Source organism: Stomoxys calcitrans, chromosome 5, assembly GCF_963082655.1.
Source record: "Stomoxys calcitrans chromosome 5, idStoCalc2.1, whole genome shotgun sequence".
NCBI classification, from domain to species: Eukaryota; Metazoa; Arthropoda; class Insecta; order Diptera; family Muscidae; genus Stomoxys; species Stomoxys calcitrans.
Window position 1 is genome coordinate 5,377,855 of NC_081556.1, and position 27,031 is coordinate 5,404,885.

A 27,031-nucleotide genomic window follows, 5' to 3' on the forward strand; every position below is an offset into this window, starting at 1 on the left:
ACCTTCTACTTGTGAATCCGACATCGTCTACTAGTAAATCCGACATCGACCCCCAACTTAACTACCTTGAGTGACAATTGCCAAGGCGAATTTATAAATGTGGTCTCACACGAACAGCGGTTAACATCCGCAAACCTTTGACATTTAGATTTACTGCAAAATCAAAACAAAAATAAACCAAATTGTACTCAGCTGTTCGCATGACCTCACCTTATAAATGTATCCTGATCCTGCATTAACCTATACTTTTTGACTACCTCAATGTTTATGGCGTTTTTCCACTTTCTGTTTTTCGCAATTTTATGTAACCTTCTATTAGTGAACCTTGTGTCAACATCCCTGTTTGGCAACGCAATTTGAAGTTGTCAGTTTTTTCCAATATGGCGGAAGTTTTGGTGTTGAACGCATATTAAATTTATTAACTTTTATAGTTTTAATGTTTTAATAAATTGATAGTTTGATTGTGAAAAATATATTTCCGACGTACCAAGACATTACATATCATGTGTAAAGCTCGTTTATGCGTATAGATCAATATTATATATTGTCGGTTTCTCGGGACAAGACGTATAGAAAGAAAATCGAAAATCGTCGTGGTGGTGGTCTGGAACGAGACATAAAAATAAAACCCCTTTTCATACTCAATTGTTAGAATTTTCGTCCAGAAAATTATGTCAAGTTTCTACTTAGGCATTTAGATTTTAGACAGCCAAAAATGTTGACTGCCCATGCATTAAAATAGAGGGTGTGGAATTTCGGAAATTAAGGCGTGAATTTGTTTGCAATTGAAAAATAAATGTGTGTGTTGCAAGTGAAGAGCTAGAAGTGTAATTGTGTACAGCGTACGACAATAGCGTAAGGCAAAAATGTATAAGCTTTATGTTTCGCAATTTAACTATTATTAGGATCATAGCAGCCTAAACTATTCACTTTGGAAAAATGCAAATTATTCCCTAACAATTTTCCCTAATCAGAAGATTGGTGGTAACTAAAGTATAGTAGTGGACATCTGGATTTGATAAAGTATTGTGCTTTGAGCTACAAAAAGGATCAAAAATATATGTAGTTTAGATTTATGCTTCCATATATATATATATATGTATATTGCCTTTGAAAAATTATCCAGCTAGTTCAGAATAGAGCGGAGTTTCCATTTTTAATACAGGTACTCATGCAATTAATTACTCATGCTTTAATAGTCTGCATTGAAAATGGCTTGTTTCGTTTGGTATATGGTAATTTACTTTTACATTTATTTACGCACAATTTAGTTTTAGAGGTGTTTACTCTTTTATTTTTGGTAAAAAGGAAGCTTCTAAAAAAGATTTATACCAGTCAACATTTGCATACCAAGTAAAGTTTTCAGTGTTTTTGAAAAAAAGGAAACTCAGCACATCTTTTTCATGGAACGTATGCAGACAAGAAAATAATTTGATTGGCGTTTGGAGAGAGTGGAATAAAGAATAGATTGAGGTTCAAAAGTTTCGAGGATATCACCATACCTTATGAAATTCCCAGTTTCAAGTTTCACTCTACGTAGCCTTGTCCTTAAATTACCGCTTACCGCTGGCGACCACACAAAATTATTTTATATCCAACGTTTCAAACAAAAATGAATAGACGTCCTGGCGATGTTCGGCGAAAAGCGTGGCTTCTCACCGTATCGAATAGCTGCGATAGGTCAAGAGCCATGAAGGGATTCTTGAAGCTTTCATGAATTCAGACTTTTTTCCATTTCCAGACATCTGGAGCTATAAGATTGTAAACAGACAGGTTAAGGACCTTAATCTGGGAGGTCACCGTATGACAGAGATTAGCAGGATCGCCAGGGGCAAACTTCTCACAATTCAATGAGTGCAGCCCCATTCAAGTTTTGAGCTCAATGATAATGGGCCTCCTTTTGATGGCCGAGTCCGAACGAGAGAAGTTTTTACATAGCATAGTACCTCGCAAATGTTGCCAGCATTAAGAGGGGAAAAGTAGCGCTGAAAATGTTTTTCTGATCGACTCGCCAGAATTAAAACCTAGGCGGACCTGCTAACCTCTCCAGAATTTTACGTTATTTAAATTATTTGTAATGTACCCATATGCGATTTGTAATTTTGCCTTACTGCTGTGGAAAAATTGTTTTTATTGCATTTTATATATGGCTATCTTTTTTGCGAAATTTTAATTCCAGTTTCTGAACGGGTATCTAGAATATAGAGGCGACAAATCAGAACAAAAAAAAAATTAGCTATGAAAATGTCTGTAACTACATAAAGATCATCAACGTCTATAAATATGCTTTAAGTTACATCTACATTAAATCTTATTAGTTTTGTGCATAATTGTATTATTCTTCGTTATTAAATTATGAATAAGTTGGAATATCCACGTCGCAATGGAGCACACAAAATTCGTATAACAAGTAAGTTGAATAAGAATTGTTAAAAGAATATTTTAAAAATTATAACAATCTAGTTACTTCATACATCTAAACCAAATAATTTTCTTTATTTTGCAGTATTGTGTGCAAGAAATTTGGTTCGGAAGGATTTATTTCGTAAGTATAAGCAAATAGTTACATATATTATTATTTTTTGTATGTTTACTTCAATCAATATATGTCAATGAGGATTTGTGTACGAAAAAGATACGTTCTTAATTGTTTAGAAAAACACATACATATGCATGTGCATAAATATTTGTCAATAAATGAAATGCCTCAACATTTATATTACTGTTGAAACACAACATAACTGTAGGCCCTGGCCATAGTTATTGTTGTTTTTGTAGCCACATATTTGTATTTGAATGTAGCTATCCTCGCCAAGCTCCATAGGTGGGAAAGCTTGTTACAGACCATAGGATCGATCACCGGGGGAACTTTATGGCCATTGATTATTTAGAGCCGCCAATAACTAGCGTAGTTATCTCGAGTATCATAGGCAATCAGTATTTAAGCAAGAACCGGTGCCGCCCGTCCTCCCATTGAGCCTCAACTTGATATCGCTGATTGCCTGCAATTGCATGTACTTCTTATACGTAGCATCCCATTATCCGCAACCTGTGGATGCGGCCGGTAACTTTAAGCTGAGCTCGTGATGAAGATGGAGACCACACAAATCGGAGCTTGGAGTTCCAACCCGTGTGGTGCTCAAAGCCATACCGTGCCGGGACTGAGATTCACCACTTGGTTGATACTGCTGCAGCTATTTCGAATGGAGCATTCCACTATCCGCAACCTGTGGACGCTCTTAGCTGAGCTTCTCATGATAACTATGAACACCATTTAGTTCGGAGCTTAAAGTACCAACCTGTGTGGTGCTCATAGTTATATTGTGTCAGCCGCCGGTATGGTTGGTGTTGTAGCCACATTTGCATGAGGAAGTGGCCTTCGTCGTCAAGCTCTTGTAGGTAAGCAAGCTCGTTCCGGACCGATCGTCTCGGGAACAGGGTGGCCAATTGGTTATTTAAAGGCTCCAATAAGCCGCCTTGTCATATCAAGCATCCTAAGCACTTAGTTTTTAATTTTAATTTAATTTTTGATTTAATTTGCTCATTTATTAGTCAAGTCATTAGACCAAATATGACTAAAACACTACAAAATTAACAATTCATTAAAGTTTTCTTAAAAATAAATCAGGAATTAAATACGACTCAAAAATAGTTAATCTCATAAACTTAACTAATATTACCAAAAATAATTTATAGTACATATAATTCTCTTAAAAAATAAATTAGGAATTAAAAACTACTCAAAAACTACTACTACTTTTATGCAAGACCCCGTGCCGCCCGGTTTCTCACTGCAGTTGCAGCTACTTCCTATGGAACATTCCACTGTCCGCAACGCGTAGACGCGCATGATAGCTTGCAGCTAAGCTCCTCGGAACTCAATGTTCCAGTCTGTGTATTGCTTATCCATGCCGGTTAATATTGAAGTTATATCAGGTTAAAAACCGGTTCAGACCGTACTTGGCACACATATTGGAGGTCAGTGCAAAATTTCAAACAAATCGAATAAGATTTGCGCATTCCAGGGGCTCGAGAAGTTTTTTCAGGGCATCGGTTTATATGGGAGCTATATCAGGTTGGAACTTTAAGCTCCGATCTGTGTGATGGTCATAGTTAACACGTGAAGTTCAGCTAAGAGCTACCGGGCGCGTCCACAAGTTGCAGATAGTGGGATGCTTAGTATACGGAGTAGCTGCAACAGCAATCGCGGACAATCAGCGGTATCAAGTAGAGCGTCTCAGTGAGAAGCTGGCAAGTACAGGCCCTTGCTTGAATTCTGAGTGCCTATATGCTCTATATGCCAAGGCGAGTTATTGGCGCCTTTAAATAACCAATGGTCATCACGTTTCTGCAGGGAACGGTCCTATAAACGAGCTTACTCATCTTTTGGAGTTTGACGAGGATCGCTACCTCCACATGCAATGTGGCTAAATTCCAGCCAAATCAAACGGGAACTGCATTCATATGGATGGATGGGTTTATATGGGCGATATATTCTAATCTGAACCGATATGGCCCATTCACCATCCCCGACCTACGTCAAAAGGAAGTATGTGTGCGAAATTTCAGGTATCTACAATAGCTTCACCCGTTCGACCGCTGTCGTGGTTACCACAGACGGAGTCACAGAGGGATGAACGGACATGGCTAGCTCGACTCAAAATCTCGAGACGATCAAGATCAATATTTCGAGGTGTTACAAACGGAATGACTAGATTATTATACCGTCATCCTATGGGGGAGGGTATTATAATTATGAACATTAATTAATTTCGTGATTAATCCGATTTATATTTTTTTCTGTGTATTTCCTACGATTTTTTTTGCCACGTCGTAATACGTCAAATGCAAATTTGCCCATGAACATTCCATTTAGGAACAGGGGCAAACTTCTCACCGGAGTCCAACGTAGCGAAGAGGTTAGCATGTCCGCCTATGAACGGTTGGGTTCGAATCGTGGCGAGAACAGAAAAATATTTTCAGCGGTGGTTATCCCCTCCATGTAAACATTTCTACCCAAAGAGGCTGCGGCACGCCGTTCTGACTCGGCTATAAAAAGGAGGCCCCTTATCATTGAGCTTAAACCTGAATCGGACAGCACTCATTGATATGTGAGAAGTTTGTGTTTTGTTATGATTTCCAACAACTGCGGCATGTACGGTCCGAATCGGTCTATAACCTGATATAGCTCCCATGTAATCCGATCTATCAATTTGACTTCTTAAGCCCTTGGAAGCCACAATATTTGCCCGATTCGGCTGAAATTGATTACGTAGTGTCCTGTTATGACTTCCAACGACTGTGCCAAATACGGTGCAAATCGGCCTATAACCTGATATAGCTCCCATATAAAACGGCCTCCCGATTGACTTCTTGAGCCCTTACAAGCCGCAATTTTCATCTGAGTTGGCTGAAATTTTTCATTTGGTGTTCAGTTATGACTTTCAACAACTTTGTCAAGTACGATTCGAACCGGCCTATAACCTGATATAGCTCCCATATAAACCGGCCTCCCGATTTGACTTCTTGAGCCCTTACAAGCCGCGATTTGGCTGAAATTTTGCATGCGGTGTTCTGTTATGACTTTCAATAACTGTGCCAATAATAACCTGATATTGTTCCCATGCAAACCGGTCTCTCGGTCATCCTTGTTCGTTTCCTACAAGCTTTCATTTTTGCTGGTTTGACAGAAATATGGTATGTAGAATAAAATTATGCCCTTTAACTAAATTTATTTTGTATAAATTTTTAGCAGAATCCATGGTGGTGGGTTCCCAGATTCGGCCCGGCCAAACATAGCACGCTTTTACTGGTTGTTTTATTTATTTACATTGCAAGCCTATTATGCATGTATTGACTTCTAGAACCTCTAGAAGGTCCAATTACAACCCGATTTGGCTGAAATTTTCAACGTAAATATTTGATATGGCTTCCAACAAACGTGCCAAGCATGATCCGTATAGTTCTATAAACTGAAATAGCGCCCATATAAAGCAAATGCCCGATTTGATTTCTTTAGCCTCTAGAGGGCACAATTATTTGGGTGAAATGTAAAACGTTCTACTTTCCACGACTTCTGATAGTCATGACAAGTGTCTGTAGATGTACTTCCTATATATTTAAATAAGTCATTTGACAACGTGTCAAATTCGATTCACGGTGAAGTGTATATACACTTCGGCCTGACCGTACTTTTAGTTTTTTTTTGTCATTTTATTGTTGTTTTGTTGGGTATTTTCAACTATATTTGGTATTATATTCTGAACTGTTAAAGATAAAAGTAGGATTAAATCGTTAATAGTAGTTAAATAGTGGAAACGAACTTATATTCATTTAAACACTTACCTGCATACATATTCGTATGTGTCTAATTGTATACAAAGTGTTTTGTCTAAGTATTTATAGAGTATAGCAAATTATGGATAGGATATGATCAATTTTTTTGAATCATACAAAACGAATGACGCTTGTTGTATGCCCCCATTATTTTCATGCGAACGAAAAACATTTTTAAGTAAATATCGTTTCGAATACTTTTTACGCAAACGCAGATTTAAATTAGAATAATTCTTTATTGGTTTTAATAATTGTAAAAGGGTCACACTGTTGTTAAGTTCATGTACAATCATCCATTTATGCCAGTAGAGCAATCTTCTGATTATTTTTCATCTATCCAGATGAGCCATTGCAAACATTAATTAACTAATAAAATTTATTGAGGCAAACTTTGAATAAATCGAAAAGCTTAAATATATGCAGCAGGAAGATGTTTTTCAATCTACCATGTTCTAGCATGAGGATTAAATGGCGGCGTTGTTGGTATGGGCAGTGGCCTCTGATATCCAGTATTTGGTCTGCGATCAATATAAGCTTCCGATATGCCCAAATTTGTTAATGTATATATAACAATGGCAAAGAGAATAATAAAACTTTTTCCGAACATTTCAGTAGATGATGTGAAGAGTGTATTATTTTAGTATTATTTAGGCTATGTGGATGGTGAGACGACGACTGATACACATCCTATGTGCTTAAGGCTTTTTATAGTGTAAAAGATGTATAGAATGTCTTTATCAAGTTCAGTTGATTGGGATTCCCATGACAGAGATTACTGATAAGATGCAGCATTGTTTTGCACTAAGGGGAAATTTTTAAGACGGTACTTTACCACCGAATAGGAATTTCTTGGAAGATACATACATGTAACGTCGATTGTTTATTTGTTTTGAGAAAAAATGACTAGGGAATCGATGTGTGATGGGAAGTCTTAGGAACTTTAGTAGAAACCCTAGCCACAGTTCTGGTAGAACATGATAGAAAACCTTAAAAAGCAGCTATAACTCGAATAGTCAAAAATGGCATATGGCAAACTTGAAAAGCCACCGACTATATGACAAGATATTATTGGGTTGCCCAAAAAGTAATTGCGGATTTTTCATATAGCCGGCGTTGACAAATTTTTTCACAGCTTGTGACTCTGTAATTGCATTCTTTCTTCTGTCAGTTATCAGATGTTACTTTTAGCTTGCTTTAGAAAAAAAGTGTAAAAAAAGTATATTTGATTAAAGTTCATTCTAAGTTTTATTAAAAATGCATTTACTTTCTTTTAAAAAAAATCCGCAATTACTTTTTGGGCAACCCAATATGTAGTCGTTTCCCTCGAAATAGTACTCAGAATACCGCAGAAATAGTACTCAGTTATATGAGCAAAATAGCAGCGAAAGTCACTGCGCTTAAAATATTTGTACATGTATATAAATGTCTAACGAACTGGGCGTCAAACAACAATTGAAAGGAGTCGGTTTGGACTCGGCTATACAAAGGAGGCCCTTATCACAGAGCTTAAATTTGAATCGGCCAGCACATATTGATATGTGAGAAGTTTGCCCCTGTCCCTAAATGTAATGTTGATGGGAAAATTTGCAATATACCGAGGACATGGTTTAACATCACACTGCTTATTACTCATACGATTTTTATAATATATTTTTGTATAAATATATTAACGGCACTGTTCTACTTTTACATATCAATAGTGCAAAGCACAACACGCATTTAGCAAGTTTAATTTTTATTTTGTGTGACGCTGTCGGTTACAAATCACATTTTCGTTTTTTTCTTAAATTAGATTTGAGTAATTGCGGTAATCTATTGTTAATTTATGAAGGGCGATTTATTTCTGAATAGAAGAAGTGTGATTAATAAAAAAAATCTAGAGATCAATCTTTAGGTGAGTGTAGTATATTCCAAAAAAGTCATGTCATCGGTAGCTAACAGTTGAAAAATCATTGGTTTTGCTAAGTTAGGTTAATATCCCCTTATAAACCCGGTGGTGAAGGGAACTAATTTTTGTATTAGAATTGCTTAAATCATGAAGTAAGCAGTACTAGTTACACATCTGTTTACTTCCAATGTGTTTGAGTGGCGTATTTAACATGGAGTTGGCCGCTTTTGTAGTGGAACAATACTAGTTGTTTGGGTATTTGACCTATTCTGCCACCAATCGAGCTATGCTAACCCTAGTTTTAAAGTTAGCCATTGCTGACAGATAACAGTGTAATAAGCGGAGATCATATTGCTCCATTTACTCGCATTTCTAAGGGTAACGGTAATCTGTTTATGAAATTGTTCCATTATCCCAAAAAACAGGTAGAACAAATGTTTCGCAGCAGGTCGATTCGACCCTTTTACTACTTGACTCACTACTTTGTGTATCGAAAAGAAACAGATTCAAATGTAATTTGCAAAGAAACAATTACATATTGTCATTTGATACATTCAAATCCAGCGGGAACTGATTTAGACCAAGCTTTGCATGTATGTTTCAGTGAATGGCCCTATGGCCACATTGTTCCTGCGGCGGTCGGTTCTTTGGACCAGAGCGAGCTTGCTCACCTACGGGGATTGACGAGGATCGCCTCATCCACATGAAAATGTGGCTACAACAACAACAACAAATGTCTGATTCAAGTCAAGCTCATTGAAATGTGGCCTATTTTTATAAACGAGTGCGAATGATGTGCCACAGTGCGATGTATTTTTGGTGAGAAGTTTTTACATGGCTGCTATGCCATGTAAACATGGCATATACCAGGCATGGGCAAAAGTTGTGCTCCGTTCTTTTTCGATCAACAGCTTACGCTCTTTTGGTGCGTGCGAACTCTTTTTACATAAGTAGAAATGAAAACAACATAGGCAATAGTTAGAAGATGTCGTGCTATTTTTCATAAACTTGTGAATACCATAAAGTAGAGGTGTGTACGTGAATAGTCGTGTCACGCGCGATCGTGATTGAATTAAAATTCTTCGTGCGTGAGCATGAAACACGACTCAAAACGCTAATCACGACTCGTGAGACATCACGAACCACGAGATGGTTAAGTTAGGTTGAAAAGAGGGTGCAGTTATAAATCCGCCCCATGCCACTATGGACATACACCTAAGCCAGTAATCGGCTTGTTGTGCGCTCTAAAAACTATAAAGTAAACTCTTAGAAGAAAATTTAAAGTTCGGAATTCCGTGCTACTTACACAATCCTTAATTGCTTTACCGCACCGATTTTACATAATTGAGCTCGTAGTTCTATATGTCCCGTTATGATACCAATAGCTATACTGACCTGCTTCTTACCTCCTTTCTATAATAGCCTCGTCTACTCACGATCTGAATCTCTCCATAGGCTTTTCGCCGTCCTACCGACCGTTTCGCTGTTCCAAAATGTTGCATGCGCATTCTCCGCCCACTCCCTTAACTCGGACTGCTTCCCCTGGACTTCATCGCCAAATCGTCTGCACTTTCATTCCCCCTTACTCCCAAACGATGCGGATTTTGCCATCCTCAGATAAGGCGTTTTTCTCATTCTTACACTGCAAGACAGTTCGTGACCCTACCGTCCTGGTTGTTATTGCCCTTATCGCAATTTTACTGTCGGTAAAGATGTTCACACTCGACGTCCTCGCGTTAGCACCACACCACTTCGACCGTGATCGCCCGGATCTCCGCCTGCAGGACCGTATTATGGTCAGGCATCACAGTCGATATAAAAAAGTTGTGCTTTTTTTTCTCGTGAGCGTGAGGGAAAAATCACTCCGAAATTTGGAACAGAAATTATTTAAACTCCTCTTACCATGCAATATTTAACAGCGTTTACACTGCTCAATAAAACCGGATTTAAGGCTCCCTTCAGCCGATTTTTCAAAGGGAAATGGTATGATTGAGCCAATAAAACAGGTTTTAGTGATTAGTGTAATCGTGGATCATGAATCCAATCGTGTCATACTTGCGTATAGCCTTTAATCTTTAACAGCGTTTACACTGCTCAATAAAACCGGATTTAAGTCTTTCTTCAGATTATTTTTCAATGCGAAATCAGATGATTAGTGAAATCGTGGTTTATGAATCTAATCGTGTCATAATTGCGTAAAGCCTTTAATCTTTAACAGCGTTTACACTGCTCAATAAAACCGGTTTTAAGGCTCTTTTCAGCCGATTTTTCAAAGGGAAATCAGATGATTGAGCCAATAAGATAAGTTTTAATGATTAGTGAAATCGTGGTATATGAATATAAACGTTTCATACTTGCGTATAGTCTTTAATCTTTAACAGCGTTTACACTGCTCAATAAAACCGGATTTAAGACTCTGTTCAGCCGGTTTTTTCAAAGGGAAATCAGATGATTGGGCCAATAAAACAGGATTTAATAATTAGTGTTATCTTGGTTTATGAATACTATCGTGTCGTGCTTGCGTATATCTTTTAGAGCTCGCTTAAACTTTTCTAATCGATATCTCGATCGTACATTCAAATTTGTGGGTAATTTAACATAAAAAGAGTTGGGTTTTTTCATTTCCCTTTTACCCATATTTCTTTTTATTATATATTCAATGATTTCTTTAAGCGCTAACGTCGCATATGCCTTATTTCTATCTCTCACTTCCAACCATCTCCAATAATGTGGACACTGAAAAACAATGTCGGTTCGTCGACTTTTCCAGTATAAATTTGCGGAAGAGTAAGCAAAGCCTTTGCTATTTGTTTTAATAAAACAGCTGTTTTTCATTAAACAGCTGTTCGGTGCTGCAAATTTATGCTTGGAAAAACCTCTAGTAGAAATTTGTAAGCTCTCAATTACCAAACTTTCAAAATGTTGCCCACTCCTACAAACTCTCCCGCTCTATTCTACTGGCAATTTAATTCAGAAAATAACAAAACACTTCGTGCAAAATTTCTGCCAAATCGGACAGAAGTTGAGGCTTCTAGTGAATCAAGAAGTCAAATATTGGATTGCCCAAAAAGTAATTGCGGATTTTTTAAAAGAAAGTAAATGCATTTTTAATAAAACTTAGAATGAACTTTAATCAAATATACTTTTTTTACACTTTTTTTCTAAAGCAAGCTAAAAGTAACAGCTGATAACTGACAGAAGAAAGAATGCAATTACAGAGTCACAAGCTGTGAAAAAATTTGTCAACGCCGACTATGTGAAAAATCCGCAATTACTTTTTGGGCAACCCAATGGAATTACCACTAGAGCTACCAAACTATCGATAATCGCGACATTCGATATTTTCGATAGTTTTTATAATAAGTATCGATAGATCGATGTTATCGTTAATTTCCTAATCACCTATATTTCAAACGGACGGCTGGCAACACTGAGCTCAACTAGAAGTGTTTTTTTTATCGCGGAAAAAAAGAAATAATTGCAATTCATAGAATTCTTATAATTTTGACTTTGAAACAGGCATCTAAGCTGCAATTTTTGCATAAAGATGCCTGGCTTCAGTCCACCTGACATGGACTTCGATGTCGCTGAGGTAGAAGCATCAACTTCCCAGAGAAATTTGATGGCCGAATCCAACAATAAAGAGAGTGCACAAATAAACAACAACAAAAGACACCGTCATGAATCCGCCCTGGGTTTAAATGATGTAGACATTCCGGATCTTAGTGAGAGGCTTAAGAAACATAAACAAACTGATGATAACCCATTTGGCATTCTTGGGGTTCTTACCCAAGTTGATTTTTCTGCCGCCTCTACTACTGCAACTCAACCCGCCCAAGCCGATAAGGGCAATAATAACAACAATGACAACAACAGCGGACAAAAGCCAAAATGGTGTCCACCTATCTTCCTTTTTAATGTAAATATTAAAACTCTCGTCGACTCCTTAAGGAAAACAATTCCGACATTTTCTTTTAAGGTAAAGAATATCAATAAAAATAAAAGTAAGATTTTTTTTGCTGATTCTTCCGTCCACTCCTCAATGATGGCGATATTGCGTGAAAAGGGAGTTCATTCATATTCATTTACACCGAAAGAACTTAAACAACCATCATTTGTACTGAGAGGTCTCATTGCAGACACTGGAATTGAAGAGATAAAGGCTGAATTAGATGAAATTGTCCCAGATACGGTGGCAAGTGTGTCGAGGTTTAGAACACAAAGAAATACTAACACTGGTCTTTTCTTAGTTTCATTACTGCCAGGAAAAGCACTCTCTGATATTGCTAATATCAAAGGGCTACAAAACCAAATTATTACATGGGAGAGGCCGAAGAAGAAGGACTCGGAAATTCAGTGCCATAGGTGTCAACGGTGGGGTCACGTTTCGCGGAACTGCAATTCTGCGTACAAATGCGTTAAATGTGACCAGAATCATGGCCCAGGCGAGTGTCAAAGGAGAAAAGAGGATTCTTCAGAACCCTATTGTAATAATTGTAGTGAGGCAGGTCATCCGGCAAACTGGCGTGGATGTCCAACATTTAAGAAATATGCTGTTGCTCGTAGGCAAAGGATTTCAAAGGCCATCGAGGAGAGATCTCTCGCAAAGGCCAATGTTAACAGAGCTGTCGGTATGTCCGCAATAACCCCAGGGCAGACTTTCTCGAACCTTTTTCACCAGCATTCAGCGCAACCTGGAGCACAGCAACAAAAGCCGCCAGCAATAGACCAGTTTTTGAAACTGGCTTCCCTTTTTTTGGAGCCCGAAGAGTTGACACTGGAACAGGAGGTGAATATATTTCTCTCTGAGTATGCGAACATGACCAAGGTCGAGGCCAAAGCAGAGTTTTTGCGCCTCCTAAATAAAATAAGAGTTAGTTATGGACCATAGGTTCTTGAGATTTCTAACCTTCAACGTAAGATCCCTCACTGACATCAGTCGTCAAATAGATCTTAAGGACACACTGCACCTCAACAGAATTGATATCGGCTTCATACAGGAATGCCACCTAAAAAGAAATAAGAAGATTAAATTGGATCGATATAACTTTATATGTGACAACTCACCTCTTGGAGTCGCCGTTGTCATCAGGAACCAGATTGGGTATGATCGAGTCTTTTTAAATGATGTTGGCATACATGTTTCCCTTGTCCAGATAGAGTTTTCAAACAACAACAAATTTTTAATTGGATCTCTCTACGTCCAATGTAATTATCCGGCACAAAAGTTGGAGGCAGACCTTTCCAAATTAATCCAACTTTGTAAGAGCTTCGATGGATTCATTCTTGGTGGAGATTTAAACTCAAAGAGCCCAGTTTGGGGTGACCACCTTGAAAACTCAAACGGTAAAATATTGCGCAATTGGCTTGAGGATAACAGTCTAGATGTTGTCCGAATCTGTGACTCATCCCCATCATATCCGAATGGTCTATCATATTTAGACCATTTCCTCGTTAGCCCACATCTTTTAAATCGAAATGTCCCAAATTTCGAAATATCAACCTTGCCGTCCTTCTCGGACCACTTCCCCATCAAACTGTCTCTTCGTGTAGATCACCCGGAATTGCTAATGAGAATTCCACGCACCTATACATCTTATAAAGACACGAACTGGGCCGAGTTCATCCAGGATATCAACGATGCTTCATGCCGACTACTGCCATCTTCGCCATCAAACCTAGAAAATTATGAAATAGATGATTTGATAAACAATTTTAATACATCATTTACAACAATCCACAATTCTCATAGTAAACAGATCTCAGTCAATGGCGAAAAGTTCCCTCTCTCGGAAAAAACCAAGAAGCTTTACAAAATTAAACATTTGTGGCAAAAGGAGCTAAAAAAGATCTTCCATCGAATTGGAAACAGAACAAACAGTGAGTACAACGTTTTATCAAAACAGATACAACTGCTGAAAATTATTATTAAGGAGTCTGTCAACATTGAAGAGGCTCAAAGGTTTAATAAGAAGTTACAAGATATTAAACCTGGTCCTTCCGCATTTAGAAAAATTTATCAAATTACTGGTAAAACTAAGGCGCCTTTTTGCCAACAACTAGTCCGCAACAATAACACCATTACCAATAGCTTAGACATCGCCCAACAATTCCAAGAGTTCTACTCTGATACATTCTGTCAACGTTTGCCTACAAATCCTGTTGATGACTTACTACCAAAAGTATCAAACTGTGTCGATGTCATTCCACGCCATATCTTCAACTTTGATCTCGATCTCAACGCCCTTCATAACCATGACGATCTTCATTTTACCAACCCTGCAAAAATCAAGGCCATTATTGAATCTATAAACAACAAAAAATCTAGCGGTCTGGATGGTATATCCAATTTTTTAATAAAAAGGTTTCCCAATTCTGCCTTGAAATTACTCACCTTTATATTCAACCACTGCATCAACAACGGGTACTTTCCATCTGAGTGGAAAGTTGCAAAAATTATCCCAATAAAAAAGAAAGCCGATGCAAAAACCCCGTCTGATTTTCGTCCGATCTCATTGTTGTCAAACATTGGAAAAATATTTGAACATGTTCTGAAAGACAAAATTGAAAATGGATTTATCATTGAACCCGTTACGAATTATCAGTTTGGTTTTAAGAGAGGGCACTCCACGCAACATGCACTCTTAAAATTCCAAAATGACATTATTGTAAATCTGCGGAATCAAACTTGTACAGTTGCAATATCCCTGGACATCGAGAAGGCATTTGATTCCGTTTGCCACCTCGGAATACTGTATAAATTAATCGATGTAGATATGGACCCTTACCTGATTAAATTGATGTCAAATTTCTTCGCCAACCGTAGATTTTGTGTCGATATTCGGGGCACAGCATCATCCTTTGGCTTCGTCAACAGTGGGGTGCCTCAAGGAAGCGTCCTTGCGCCCCATCTCTTCAATATCTTCCTTTCCGACTTTCCACATACAACACAATACTCCCAGGCCATTCTATACGCAGATGATTGCCTTATTTATGCCCATGATGTTTCTCCAGAAATTGCCCTGGCTAAAGCTGCACGACACCTCAGCGTCATAAATGATTATTACAAAACATGGGGCATAAAGATTAACGCAGCCAAATCCCGGGCCATCTGCATCAGGAATCCATCTGGTAAATGCCCGAAATTTGTTGTACCTCAAAGCAAGACATTGGAACTTACATTGGATGGAGTCAATATTCCGATAGAACAAAGCGTCAAGTACCTCGGCATCACATTCGACAAGATGTTGAAGTTTAATTCCCACGCTCGAGCAACATTACAAAAAACGAAAAAGATATTAGGTTCATTTTCTTATATATTGAATAGCAAGCATTTACCTCAGGCTACGAAATTATTGCTTTATAAGGTTGCTATCAGACCCGTGTTGACTTACGGTTTTCCAATATGGTTCACTATCTCCCCGACAGTAGCCAAAGAATTGGAAATTTACGAACGTAGAATTCTAAGGAAATGTGTAAACAGACATTACCAAAGTCGCACCAAAAAATACTCTAATACTTACATTTATGATATATCCGGCATTGAACCTTTATGCACATACGCGCTCAAGCTCCAGAAATTATTTGTCGGACGCCTGGCCACCCACGAAAATGACCTAGTAAAAGAAATATATGAATTGCAAGAAACTTCATCATGGGCTGATTCAGCCTATCTTTCTCCTGTTGCCATAATTACCCAAGTTGATGACAACGAATCAGCCCGTCACAGTACACCAGAATTTTACAAAAAATCCACACCTGGATCACATAGAGGATGATATACACTTATACACTTTATCCTTTTTTTTGTTTTGTATAAAATTTTACCAATTTATTTATTTATTTTTTTTAATATTAACACTTTTTTTAACAAGCAATACTATTGCTTTCCAAAAAAAAAATAACAACGTGCATAGCACAAATCAAGTTAACAAAAGAAATAAGAAATCAAAACATGTTAGCATTCTGCCTTCTATAGTATGAACGTTCGTTAGTTTATACCAATACATCTACAAATCTGTGATATTTACATTTTGACATTCATTCATTAATTGGTTCATCCATTACCCTCTGTTTGTTATTGCCTTTAACAGAAATTGTTATCTCGATTTATATGTTATTTAGTTCTAAGTATTTATTTTTTTTTAACAGACTCTCTTAAGCTCTGTTAGCAATAGTAAAGGCCGTGAGCAAGCCTTTTTTTATTTTTGACATTTTGTTTTGTATTCCATTCATATACTCTTCACATTGTTAAGCATGTAGCCAAGTACCTGTACTCATCGTGTGTTAGAACGAGACAATAATAGTTCTAAATATATGTTAAGTTATCGATAAATGTATTCAAATGTAATCGAAAAAGAATAAGCCTCAAATAAACACATACATACATACATACATACATATTTCAAACGAAAATAGAAGCTAAAATCAGAAGATCGATTTTTATAGAAGCAATATCAAGAAGTCAAATCGAATTACTACTAGAGCTGGCAAACTATCGATTATCGCAATATTCGATATTTTCGATAGTTTTAATAATAAATATCGATAGTATCGATACTATCGTTAATTTCCTAATCACCTATAAAAATCAGGAGATCGATTTATGAAGAAGCATTATCAATGCACAGACCAAATAAAACAAAGGTTAATAAAGTCAGTTGGAAGTCATGAGAAAAATCATTGTGGAAAAAGTTAGTCTAATCGGATAAAAATTTTGTCCTCTATAGGCACAATGTGTCTTTAAGGATACAATCAGTGTCAGATTTCTTATTTTTGTTAAGTTTTGATAACAATTTAATTTTTGCGATAGTATTCAGGAAAAATATCAATCGATATTCAGTCAAAAAATTAAATATATATTGTATCGATAGTGCCATCGATATTTTGCCAGCTCTAATTACCACCTTGTATGACAGTTTTCCAATCCCATCCTTTGGTGGTGGACTTAAAAAGATTAGTAACTTTTGTTGTCGCAGGCAAATGCAGTCCGATACTTTTACAGGTTTATATACATTATTTTTTTCCTGATTCGCTTAAATTGGGATTCACTTCCACGAGTTCATCTTATTTAGTACTTCAGATTTGGGTCACGGTAAATACGATATCATCAATATTTATATTCAAAAAGATTCTATTGGGTTGACCAAAAAGTAATTGCGGATTTTTCATATAGTCGGCGTTGACAAATTTTTTTCACAGCTTGTGACTCTGTAATTGCATTCTTTCTTCTGTCAGTTGTCAGCTGTTACTTTTAGCTTGCTTTAGAAAAAAGTGTAAAAAAATATATTTGTTTAAAGTTCATTCTAAGTTTTATTAAAAATGCATTTACTTTCTTTTAAAAAATCCGCAATTACTTTTTGGGCAACCCAATAAAACGGTCGTACTACGTTCTACACTACTCCTAGGGTCCAAAAAGTACTGAGAAAAGACTTATAGTACTGACTTTTCCATACTTACTAAGGATGAAAAGGATGATGAATCGCCCATACTGCCACACTATTAACATCCTCAAATAACTAACTGGTTCGCTTTTATACCGACGGTTACTCTAAATATTGAAATTTATGAGAACAGGTGCAGCTTTTAAATTTCGTCATTAAACAAGGAAAAAAGCCACTGCCAAAAATGATTGGATTTGAACCCCTAGATAAAACTACTGGATCTATTGAAACCTAATTTCACATTTTCCGTAATTGGAATGGTCTTTGTCAAAATGCGACCTGAATATAATTACTTTTGCAATTTTTGGACACGGTCGTTATACTGTGTACCGTAACACAGAGTTTAGCACGTCCGCCATGATGCTGAACTTCTCGGTTCGAACCCTGGCGAGCACATAAAACACATTTACAAAGTTATAATACTATGTACCAAATTCCCTCCCAACATATATAAAATAAAATATAAGAAATTTTTTTATTGAAATTTTGTATTTGAAGGACCATTCTTTCCAATATCCAAAAACAATTTTCGACGATGGTTATCCTCTCATTGATGTTGGAAAATTTTTTACGCTCTTCAGTCTTGTTATATTTACTTCAATACATCACATCGATCAAACAAATTAAGTTTCTTAACTATAAAAGGCTCAATTTTTAAGCGATCTTCGGTGCCAATCGATCTCCCTTATGTTAATCTTAAGACTTGATAGGGAGTATTTTTAAACCGATCAGTTTAGAATTTGTGACAGTTAGTTGTAAAAGACCCTACAAACGCATGGCAATAAATGAATGTCTTTTAAATTATTTTGTCGCTCTTAAGGGAGGGAGTGGAGCTGATTTTATCATGAAAATGAATACTGCTGTTAGAATGAAGGGTTCATACATGAATTATCTTTGAAAATAGAATAAAATAGACACACAAAAGGATATTTCGCAAGGCTGCAGGAATAAACAACCTCGACTTCAGAACGTAAAACACAAATTAATAATTCTTGAACTGTACGCAAGACAATCAGCGGGCGAAGAATACCTCAGTACGAGTAAAAGATCCTTACCAAATGTGTTACCATTGAAACAATCCTTTATTTAAGCAGCAATATCGGTTCTTTTGGTGAAATCAGCTTGAGTCACCTCTCAACAATAAACTACATATGTGATTTATGGAAAAGCTTTTTGTTTATTGGGTATATATAAATCTTTTGTCGTCCAATCAATAAAGTCACAAATCATCACATTGTAGTTAATAAGACTCTTTTAAATTGGAAAATTGAGAAAATAGAAATTTTAGATTTCTAAACTTTTGTTAATGCAAGTTTGTATGCATTTATTTTTAGGCCATCCCGATCCCTTTGCAAAAGTTCAAGTTGATGGTACTGGGCAAGTGTATTCAACGGATATAAGTAAGTCAACATTGGATCCAAAATGGAATGCACACTACGATTTGTTTTTGGGTCGAAACGATTCCATTACTATAACGGTTTGGAATCAAAGAAAAATCCACAAAGGTAGCGGATTTTTGGGCTGTGTGCGAATATCATCTGATGCAATACAACGTTTAAAAGGAGCTGGATGTAGGTTTCAAGTTGTTCTTAATATTTTTTTTGTGATTCTAATTTATTATTCTTCCATAGTCCAACGTTTGGATTTAGTCAAATTTTCAACGGATGACGATGAAATGGTCCGCGGACAAATAATTATTGCCTTTCTTTCGAAGGATGGTCCATGTAGTGGTAATCCCTTGGCTATAGTTGGCCCTGGTGGAGACGTTCGTGGTCCGTCGGAGGACGACTCATCAGAGGATAGTTTACCAGATGGGTGGGAAGAGCGTAGAACTGGGAATGGTAGAGTTTATTATGTTAACCATACGACAAAGACCACACAGTGGGATCGTCCCGGTAAACAATCAACTTCGCATCAACAAATGCCCGCACACCATCGCTCGACAACTCAAAATGGTGGTGCGACACATCATCCTTCAGGTCCAACACGCTCAACTACATGCACCAATTTGCTAAATGGTCATAATAACCGTAATGGGAGAGAAAACGACGAACGACGTCATTCAACGGAGATACTTTCAATGCCTTCTGTTGCGAATTCCATAACAAATATTGGCAAAGAGAATTGCAGCCCCGCCCCAAATGATGCTCCAGAAGCCACACCTGCTTCCACATCCATGACACCAAACAACAGGAAAACTAACCGCCAACCCCAAATCTCTAGTTCGGCAACATCGAATGCGGCAGGGGCAAACACAAACTCAATGGATCAAAGCACAGAGCAATCAGCGTCCAGTTCTGGCCCTCAAACGCCCCGCCACAATCAATCTCTAAAAGATAGTCACGGAAAACAACCAAAGCATGGAACTCCAGCTCCAACCATACTTACAAATGGCCATGGTAATGTAGAGTCTGCCAATACAACAACGCCCCAGCGAGTTCAACAGAATCAAACTGCCCAAAATCTAACGAATGGTAATTCATCATGTGGCGGCAGTCCGCAGGCTGCTCAACCACAATCAGCTGGAATGTCACATGCACAACCAACAAGTTGGAATGCAAATGAAGGTGACCAGCAACAACAAAACCCGACCCGCTCAAGTCAAATTACAAATGGCAACGCCGGCAATGGAATTGCAAATAGTGTGCAAAGTCCAAATGCCAATAGTTCGTCGAGCAATACTACAACAACAGCTACGGTTGTAACACCACCAAATGCCTCCACAAATCTCATAAACAATCATAGAGAAAGGGTGTGTGCAGACTCGCCCCGAGGAGGAGGAGGAGATTCTCGTTCCCAAAACACACCAACAACATCATCATCGACGTCTACAAGTAATGTGGGCTCTCAACGCTCACAAAGGAGATCATCGCGGAATGCCGAGGATTCTTCTCGTAGGCGCGGCTCAAGAAGTACACGATCAAACAACGGTGGACTGAGATATTCTGGCGTTGCTGCAGCTAGTGCAAATCAAGCTGCTAGACCGTTTATGGACTTACCGCACGGCTATGAAATGCGAATTACACAGCAAGGCCAAGTTTATTTCTACTACATACCCACGGCCGTTTCAACGTGGCATGACCCTCGGATTCCTCGGGATTTCCACGCAGACAATTTGACACTAGATTCGATAGGACCATTGCCAAGCGGTTGGGAACAGCGAAAGACTGCGTCCGGTCGTGTTTACTTTGTAGATCACAATAACCGTACAACACAATTCACGGACCCTCGTTTAAATGGCAACATTTTGCAACTAATAAGACGTGGGGTAGTCCCAGCGGGAAATTCCGCTAGTACTTCAGGCAACAGTAGTTCTGGCAATTCAGGAAATAATTCATCTCCTATCAGTGGGAACATGAACGGAGGAGGAGCCGGCAATGGCAGTATTATACAACATTTATCACCTGCATCTTCTCATCCGCTTGCCGCGACCGTTGTGGGAAGTACCACTACGAATAGCACAACGCCACTGCGAATTCCCGAGGGACGGGCGGTTCCAGCAGACTTGCCACAAGGTTTGCTGGAAGGTGCCGATTTGCTACCAAAATATCGTAGAGACCTTGTGGGAAAATTAAGAGCACTGCGCACTGAGTTGCAGGCATTGCAACCTCAATCAGGTCACTGCCGATTGGAAGTATCTCGCAGCGAGATATTTGAAGAGAGTTACAGACTGATCATGAAAATGCGCCCAAAGGATATGCGCAAGCGTTTAATGGTGAAATTCAAAGGCGAAGAAGGCCTCGATTACGGCGGTGTTGCCCGCGAGTGGCTACACTTATTGTCACGAGAAATGCTCAATCCGCAATACGGTTTGTTTCAATACAGCCGGGATGATCATTACACCCTGCAGATTAACCCCGACTCTGGCGTTAATCCTGATCATTTGTCATATTTTCACTTTGTTGGTCGAACATTAGGCATAGCAGTGTTTCATGGCCACTGCTTAGATGGAGGTTTTACCACACCATTCTATAAGCAATTGCTAAACAAGCCAATAACACTCAGTGATATTGAAGGAGTCGACCCCGAATTGCACCGAAGTTTAACGTGGATGCTGTAAGTTATTATCGAACAAAGTGTTCGTCTTTGTAACAACATTCAAAAATTGTTAATTTTTTTTCCTTCCAGTGAGAACAACATTACCAATGTCATCGAATCGACATTTAGCGTTGAAAACAACAGCTTCGGAGCACTGGTTGTGCACGAGCTTAAGCCCTCGGGAGCATCGATAGCTGTCACCGAGGAAAATAAACGGGAATATGTGAAACTTTATGTAAACTATAGATTTATGCGTGGCATTGAACAGCAGTTCTTGGCATTGCAGAAAGGTGAAAAATGAAATGGCATATGGCGTACCGCAACATTTTTTCACCCTATGGTTTTTTGTTTTTTTATTTCTAGGCTTTTGCGAATTGATACCCAGTCATTTATTACGTCCATTTGATGAACGCGAACTGGAATTGGTTATCGGTGGTATATCGAGTATAGATGTTAATGATTGGCGCAATAATACCAGGCTGAAACATTGTACGCCGGAAACAACACAAGTTATTTGGTTTTGGCAGGTTAGTATTAACCAAGTTCTTTGGAATGCAAGTACATTTATTTATTTTCTTTGGATTTTTGGTCACTTTTAACAAAAACAAAATTTTATGAAGACCTGACAATTGTTTAAAATCGAATTTCTTCCTTCATAAAATATATGGAAAAAATAATAGCCATTAGAATGAAAAATTTATTGATCCCTTACGGTTATGGAAAAAACATACTGCCATGTACAACATGTACTGTATAGACTGCGACACTGTATAGCATGTGAGGCAAAAACTTTTAATGAGCCAATGTATATTTAATTTGGGTTGGTAAAATGACGTTTAGGCTGAATAGATTTATAAGGGTAAGGAATCATTTGAAACAGTTATGCGCTATGGGCAATGTTAAGAGGACATTTGAATGAATTTCGAAGCCTAAAGATGCAATCTGTTAAAGTTACAACTTTATTCTGGACTATAATATTTTGAGGCGAGTTAGCACGTCGAGAATCATTAAGTATTGGGTTGGCCAAAAAGTAATTGCGGATTTTTAAAAATAAAGTAAATGCATTTTTAATAAAACTTAGAATGAAATTCAATCAAATATACTTTTTTTACACTTTTTTTTCTAAAGCAAGCTAAAAGTAACAGCTGATAACTGACAGAAGAAAGAACGCAATTACAGAGTCACAAGCTGTGAAAAAATTTGTCAAAGCTGACTATATGCAAAATCCGCAATTACTTTTTGGGCAACCCAATACAATACATTTAGTTTTGCCAATGTTAATTGTCCAGTTATTGCAACGAACCTACTTACATATTCGATCAATGTCATAATCAAAATTTGGGATGCATCTCCTATTAATGTATAGTAATGTAGTCAGTAACGGAAAATCATCAGCAAAAATTGCCAAGTCATGGTGTTGAACGCAACGACATTAACATATAACATAAACCAGATATTCTATAAGATTTGAACCGATATGAATATCTACGCGAAACTTGACATAATGAATGTGGAAATGGTTTCTAATAATTATGCTAAATTTAGAGACCCTAGAAGGTTCAGGGGCTAACATTGGACGTGAATGTAGGTCCTACAGATACCCTACAGGCATAGATAAAAATCTTACATGCACAGATGTCTGGAATATATATAACTTTATGTGTGCGAATAACAGACTTCACCCTATTATGACTCCTTGAAAAAGACATTCCGTCAATTAATTTAAACCATGAACCACTGTACTTAATTTCCACCACCATATTATGGTGGTATAATAACTAGAAAAGTCGATCTCCGGCGCCGTTAACAACAATTAGGCCCCCTGGTCCCAGGAATAGAAATTTGCCCGATTTAACTGAAATGTATTATGAGGCCAACGTGGCGCAGGGATAGTAAATGGAGATAAGACGAAATGGATGGTTTCAACTCCCAAAACGCCTTGTACAACCGAGCAGATAAAGAAAATGGAGAAAGTTGGGAACCTAAATTTTGAGATATTTAGAAACTTTAGATAAAGCGAAAAATAATACTGGTAAAAAAATTCTACTTTGGATTAAGTAAGCAGTTTAGAAACAAGGCCACCTCTCGACAGACGAAGATTACACTATACAAGATACTCGCACTACCCGTGTTGTTATATGGTTCTAAGGCATGAAAGCAGATGAGGCAGTGCTTGGAGTATTTAAGAGAAAGATTCTTCGTAAAATATATGGACCAGTTTACGTTAATGGAGAATATGGGCGTCGTATGAACCACGAGCGGTATGAGCTGTATAACGACGATAGCATAGTTACATGTTTCAAAATACAACGGCTGCGTTAGCTAGGTCATGTTGTCAGAAGTTCCAGCAAAGAAGTCTTTTGAAGGCAAACACGGTTGTACACGCAAACAAAAGCCCGTTGGAAAGATCAAGTGGTGGGAGACACCTCGAAACTTGGTGTCAGAGATTTTGGAATGAGCGCAGAATGAGATCGAGGCGCTTGGAACGCTATTCTACATTCGGCTAGTGGAATAAAAATGTTCTGTCATAGCCAATTAAAATAAAGTAAAGTTACCCCATAGTAATGCTGGCTACATTTGTGAGGTAATCTGCCATGTTAAAACTTTTCTGCCAAGTAGTGTCACTATACGGAACGCCGTTCGGACTCGGAATAAAAAAAGAGGTGTCTTATCATTGAGCTTAACTTTAATCGGACTGCCCTCATTGATGTGAGAGAAGTATCCCCTATTCCTTAATGGAATGTTTATAGGAAAATTAGTTGTATTATTTAAAATAACCTTCTTAACATGTTGATTATTTTTAACTCGACCATATTTATTCAATATTGTTGGTTTTAATTCAAGTTGGAGGTCTTTCTGGTTTTTCTCTTTTCTTTATTGTTTATGCATCGCTATTTCGCATTTCAATAAAATGCATTTTCAAGATATGATCTACAACAAATTAAATTTATTTTTAAACTATTGACATCACTGTTTTTCTATTTTTTTTATTTAACTTACTAGTCTAAATGGGAAACAAAACACAAACAAAAAATTTATAATAATGCGACCGTTTGCAACAGGCGTTGCCTGCTTTGCTACTGTTTTGTAGTTTTTCTTATTGGACTTTGTTCACTCGTTCCTCTAACTATACGAATACGACTCAATTCCCTTATACATCGAGCCTACGACCTAAATTTTTGAGTTCGAAGAATATGAAGCATTCTTTTGATTTAACCCCCTCACCAAATATGGTCTGATTTTACTTCCTACACCCCTAGAAGCTTCAATTCTAATTCGCCTGAAATTTGGCAAGTACACTTACGCCCTCCTACATCCATCTAACATTTAGCCCGGAAAGTAACAGCTCCTCCGATTTTACTTCTTGATCACCTTTATAAACCAACAAGAAAGAAGATCCATAGCTTAATTATACTTTTTAGGACTCCTAAAGGCTTTATTTATTCTCCAACTCGAATTGATGAAACTGTTTTACTTATGAACCAATTTTTATGACTGGTTTGTGTAAGTAAGTGAATCTTAGGTGGCGGTTAACCATGGGTTGGCTAGGTTAGGGTTAGCCAAGGCTCGGTTTTTACTTGGAATTCGATCTATTAAACCATTTAGCCATAAGTGCCTGCTGTATGAGACACGAATTTACGTACGACCTTAAATTTGTTACCATAACAATGGAAGTTTAAATAAATTTTGTGTTATAAATCAATAGACCATAAATAAATCTATATCATTACAATTGTCAATTATATATTATACCATAGTATGTATACAATATTTATAATAAAATGTTTTTTTTTTTTATTTTCAAATTTTCTTTCCAAAAGGTTGTCGAATCTTATTCATCTGAAATGCGTGCTAGACTTTTACAATTTGTCACTGGTTCTTCGAGAGTGCCTCTACAAGGTTTCCGTGCGCTACAGGGATCAACAGGAGCGGTTGGTCCAAGGCTGTTTACTATTCATCTAACAGCAGATGTACCAACACAAAATCTTCCTAAAGCCCACACATGTTTCAATCGCATCGATTTGCCACCATATGACAGTTATCAATTGTTATACGATAAACTCACACAAGCTGTGGAGGAGACATGTGGATTTGCTGTGGAATAATAGTTTTTTTTCGTTTTTATATCGTTTTGTTAAATGTCAAAATGTGTGATGATAGAATCAAGCGACGAACAAATTGAGACCAGAATTTTGAACATAAAATAGCATTGACTACAATAACAAAACAAAACAAAAAAAAAATATATATATATGTGTATTATGACAAACTATAGCGCCGATTCAAATAATCAATTAACAATCATCCCCGTACGAATGTGCATACAAAGTATGTATGTATGTGTCAATAAAATATATTGTATATAAATAAACACTATTGGTGAAAAAATAACAACAAAAAAAAATATATATATATAGTATAAAAACTATTTCAAAATATGCACTTCATTTGCGCTCAATACAGAAGCAATACCAGCCAATTTACATATTCATATTGCGAGTTTTAGAAGATTAATTAAGATTTAGGGAATGTTGTGCAGAGAAAATAAAAATAAAAACAAAAACAATATCAATCAATCAATCAATCACACACATATAAAATAATGAAATATTTTTATTCAAGTGATATTAGTTAAAATCTTTATAAACGATTTTTAGATATTTAACTTTCTAAATTAATGCAGCAAAGTGCAAAGTTGTGGTCTTGGTTTATTTTTTATCTTTATATATAACAAACAAATAATATTTATGTAAATATACGTTCTATGTAGTTGTAACAATGCAATAAATTTTGAAGAAGATTTATTGTACAACATGTCGTCAATTAAAATTTTAAATGATGGCAACTATGTAAAAATTATTTTTATACTTTTTTCTGTTTTGTTTTTTTTTCGTAGGCACATTCAATCCTGCCGCTTCTTACAAATTCAATTTTGGCAATAAAGTTGCAAGGTATGAGTTCACTGGTTCCATCATTTCGGATTTTTTTGTGACGATAATTTTTTATATATTCGGTAAATTTGTCCAGTAATTTGGTACACGCTATACAAATATTCCAATGAATCAAAGGAACAAACACAATGTAGTTCTAAAGTACACATATCTCTGTTAAACGTCAGCAACGTTGCAGCAGCGTAGAATGCAATAATTGATGCAAGTGTGTACACATATCGGTACTTGAATTCTATGCCAAAGTAGAGCAAACTAAACAAATTTCTTTCACCGTTATATGAATGTAAGGGGTCGATTATGGATGGCAACCCAACCATAGTTGCGTTGCCAGAAGAAATAAAAATTAGTATAAAGTGGAAACTTTGTGTCAGTTT

General features: G+C 37.1%; 1 protein-coding gene across 3 annotated transcripts; it reads left to right on the forward strand.

The window, feature by feature from the left end:
- Positions 1 to 369: 369 nt before the first annotated feature.
- LOC106096298 (E3 ubiquitin-protein ligase Smurf1) lies at positions 370 to 26,134 on the forward strand. Of its 3 annotated transcripts, none has more exons than XM_059370472.1 (8): positions 370 to 647; positions 2,180 to 2,410; positions 2,507 to 2,545; positions 19,002 to 19,238; positions 19,299 to 21,723; positions 21,796 to 21,995; positions 22,069 to 22,232; positions 25,527 to 26,134. In XM_059370472.1, exons 2-8 carry the CDS (start codon positions 2,356 to 2,358, stop codon positions 25,809 to 25,811), a joined length of 3,405 nt encoding a protein of 1,134 aa, XP_059226455.1. In that variant the 5' UTR covers positions 370 to 647; positions 2,180 to 2,355; the 3' UTR covers positions 25,812 to 26,134. The 3 variants fall into 3 exon arrangements, with proteins under 3 accessions (XP_059226455.1, XP_059226456.1, XP_059226454.1); XM_059370473.1 differs by having other exon boundaries at positions 370 to 602; XM_059370471.1 differs by having other exon boundaries at positions 370 to 507.
- Positions 26,135 to 27,031: the final 897 nt, after the last annotated feature.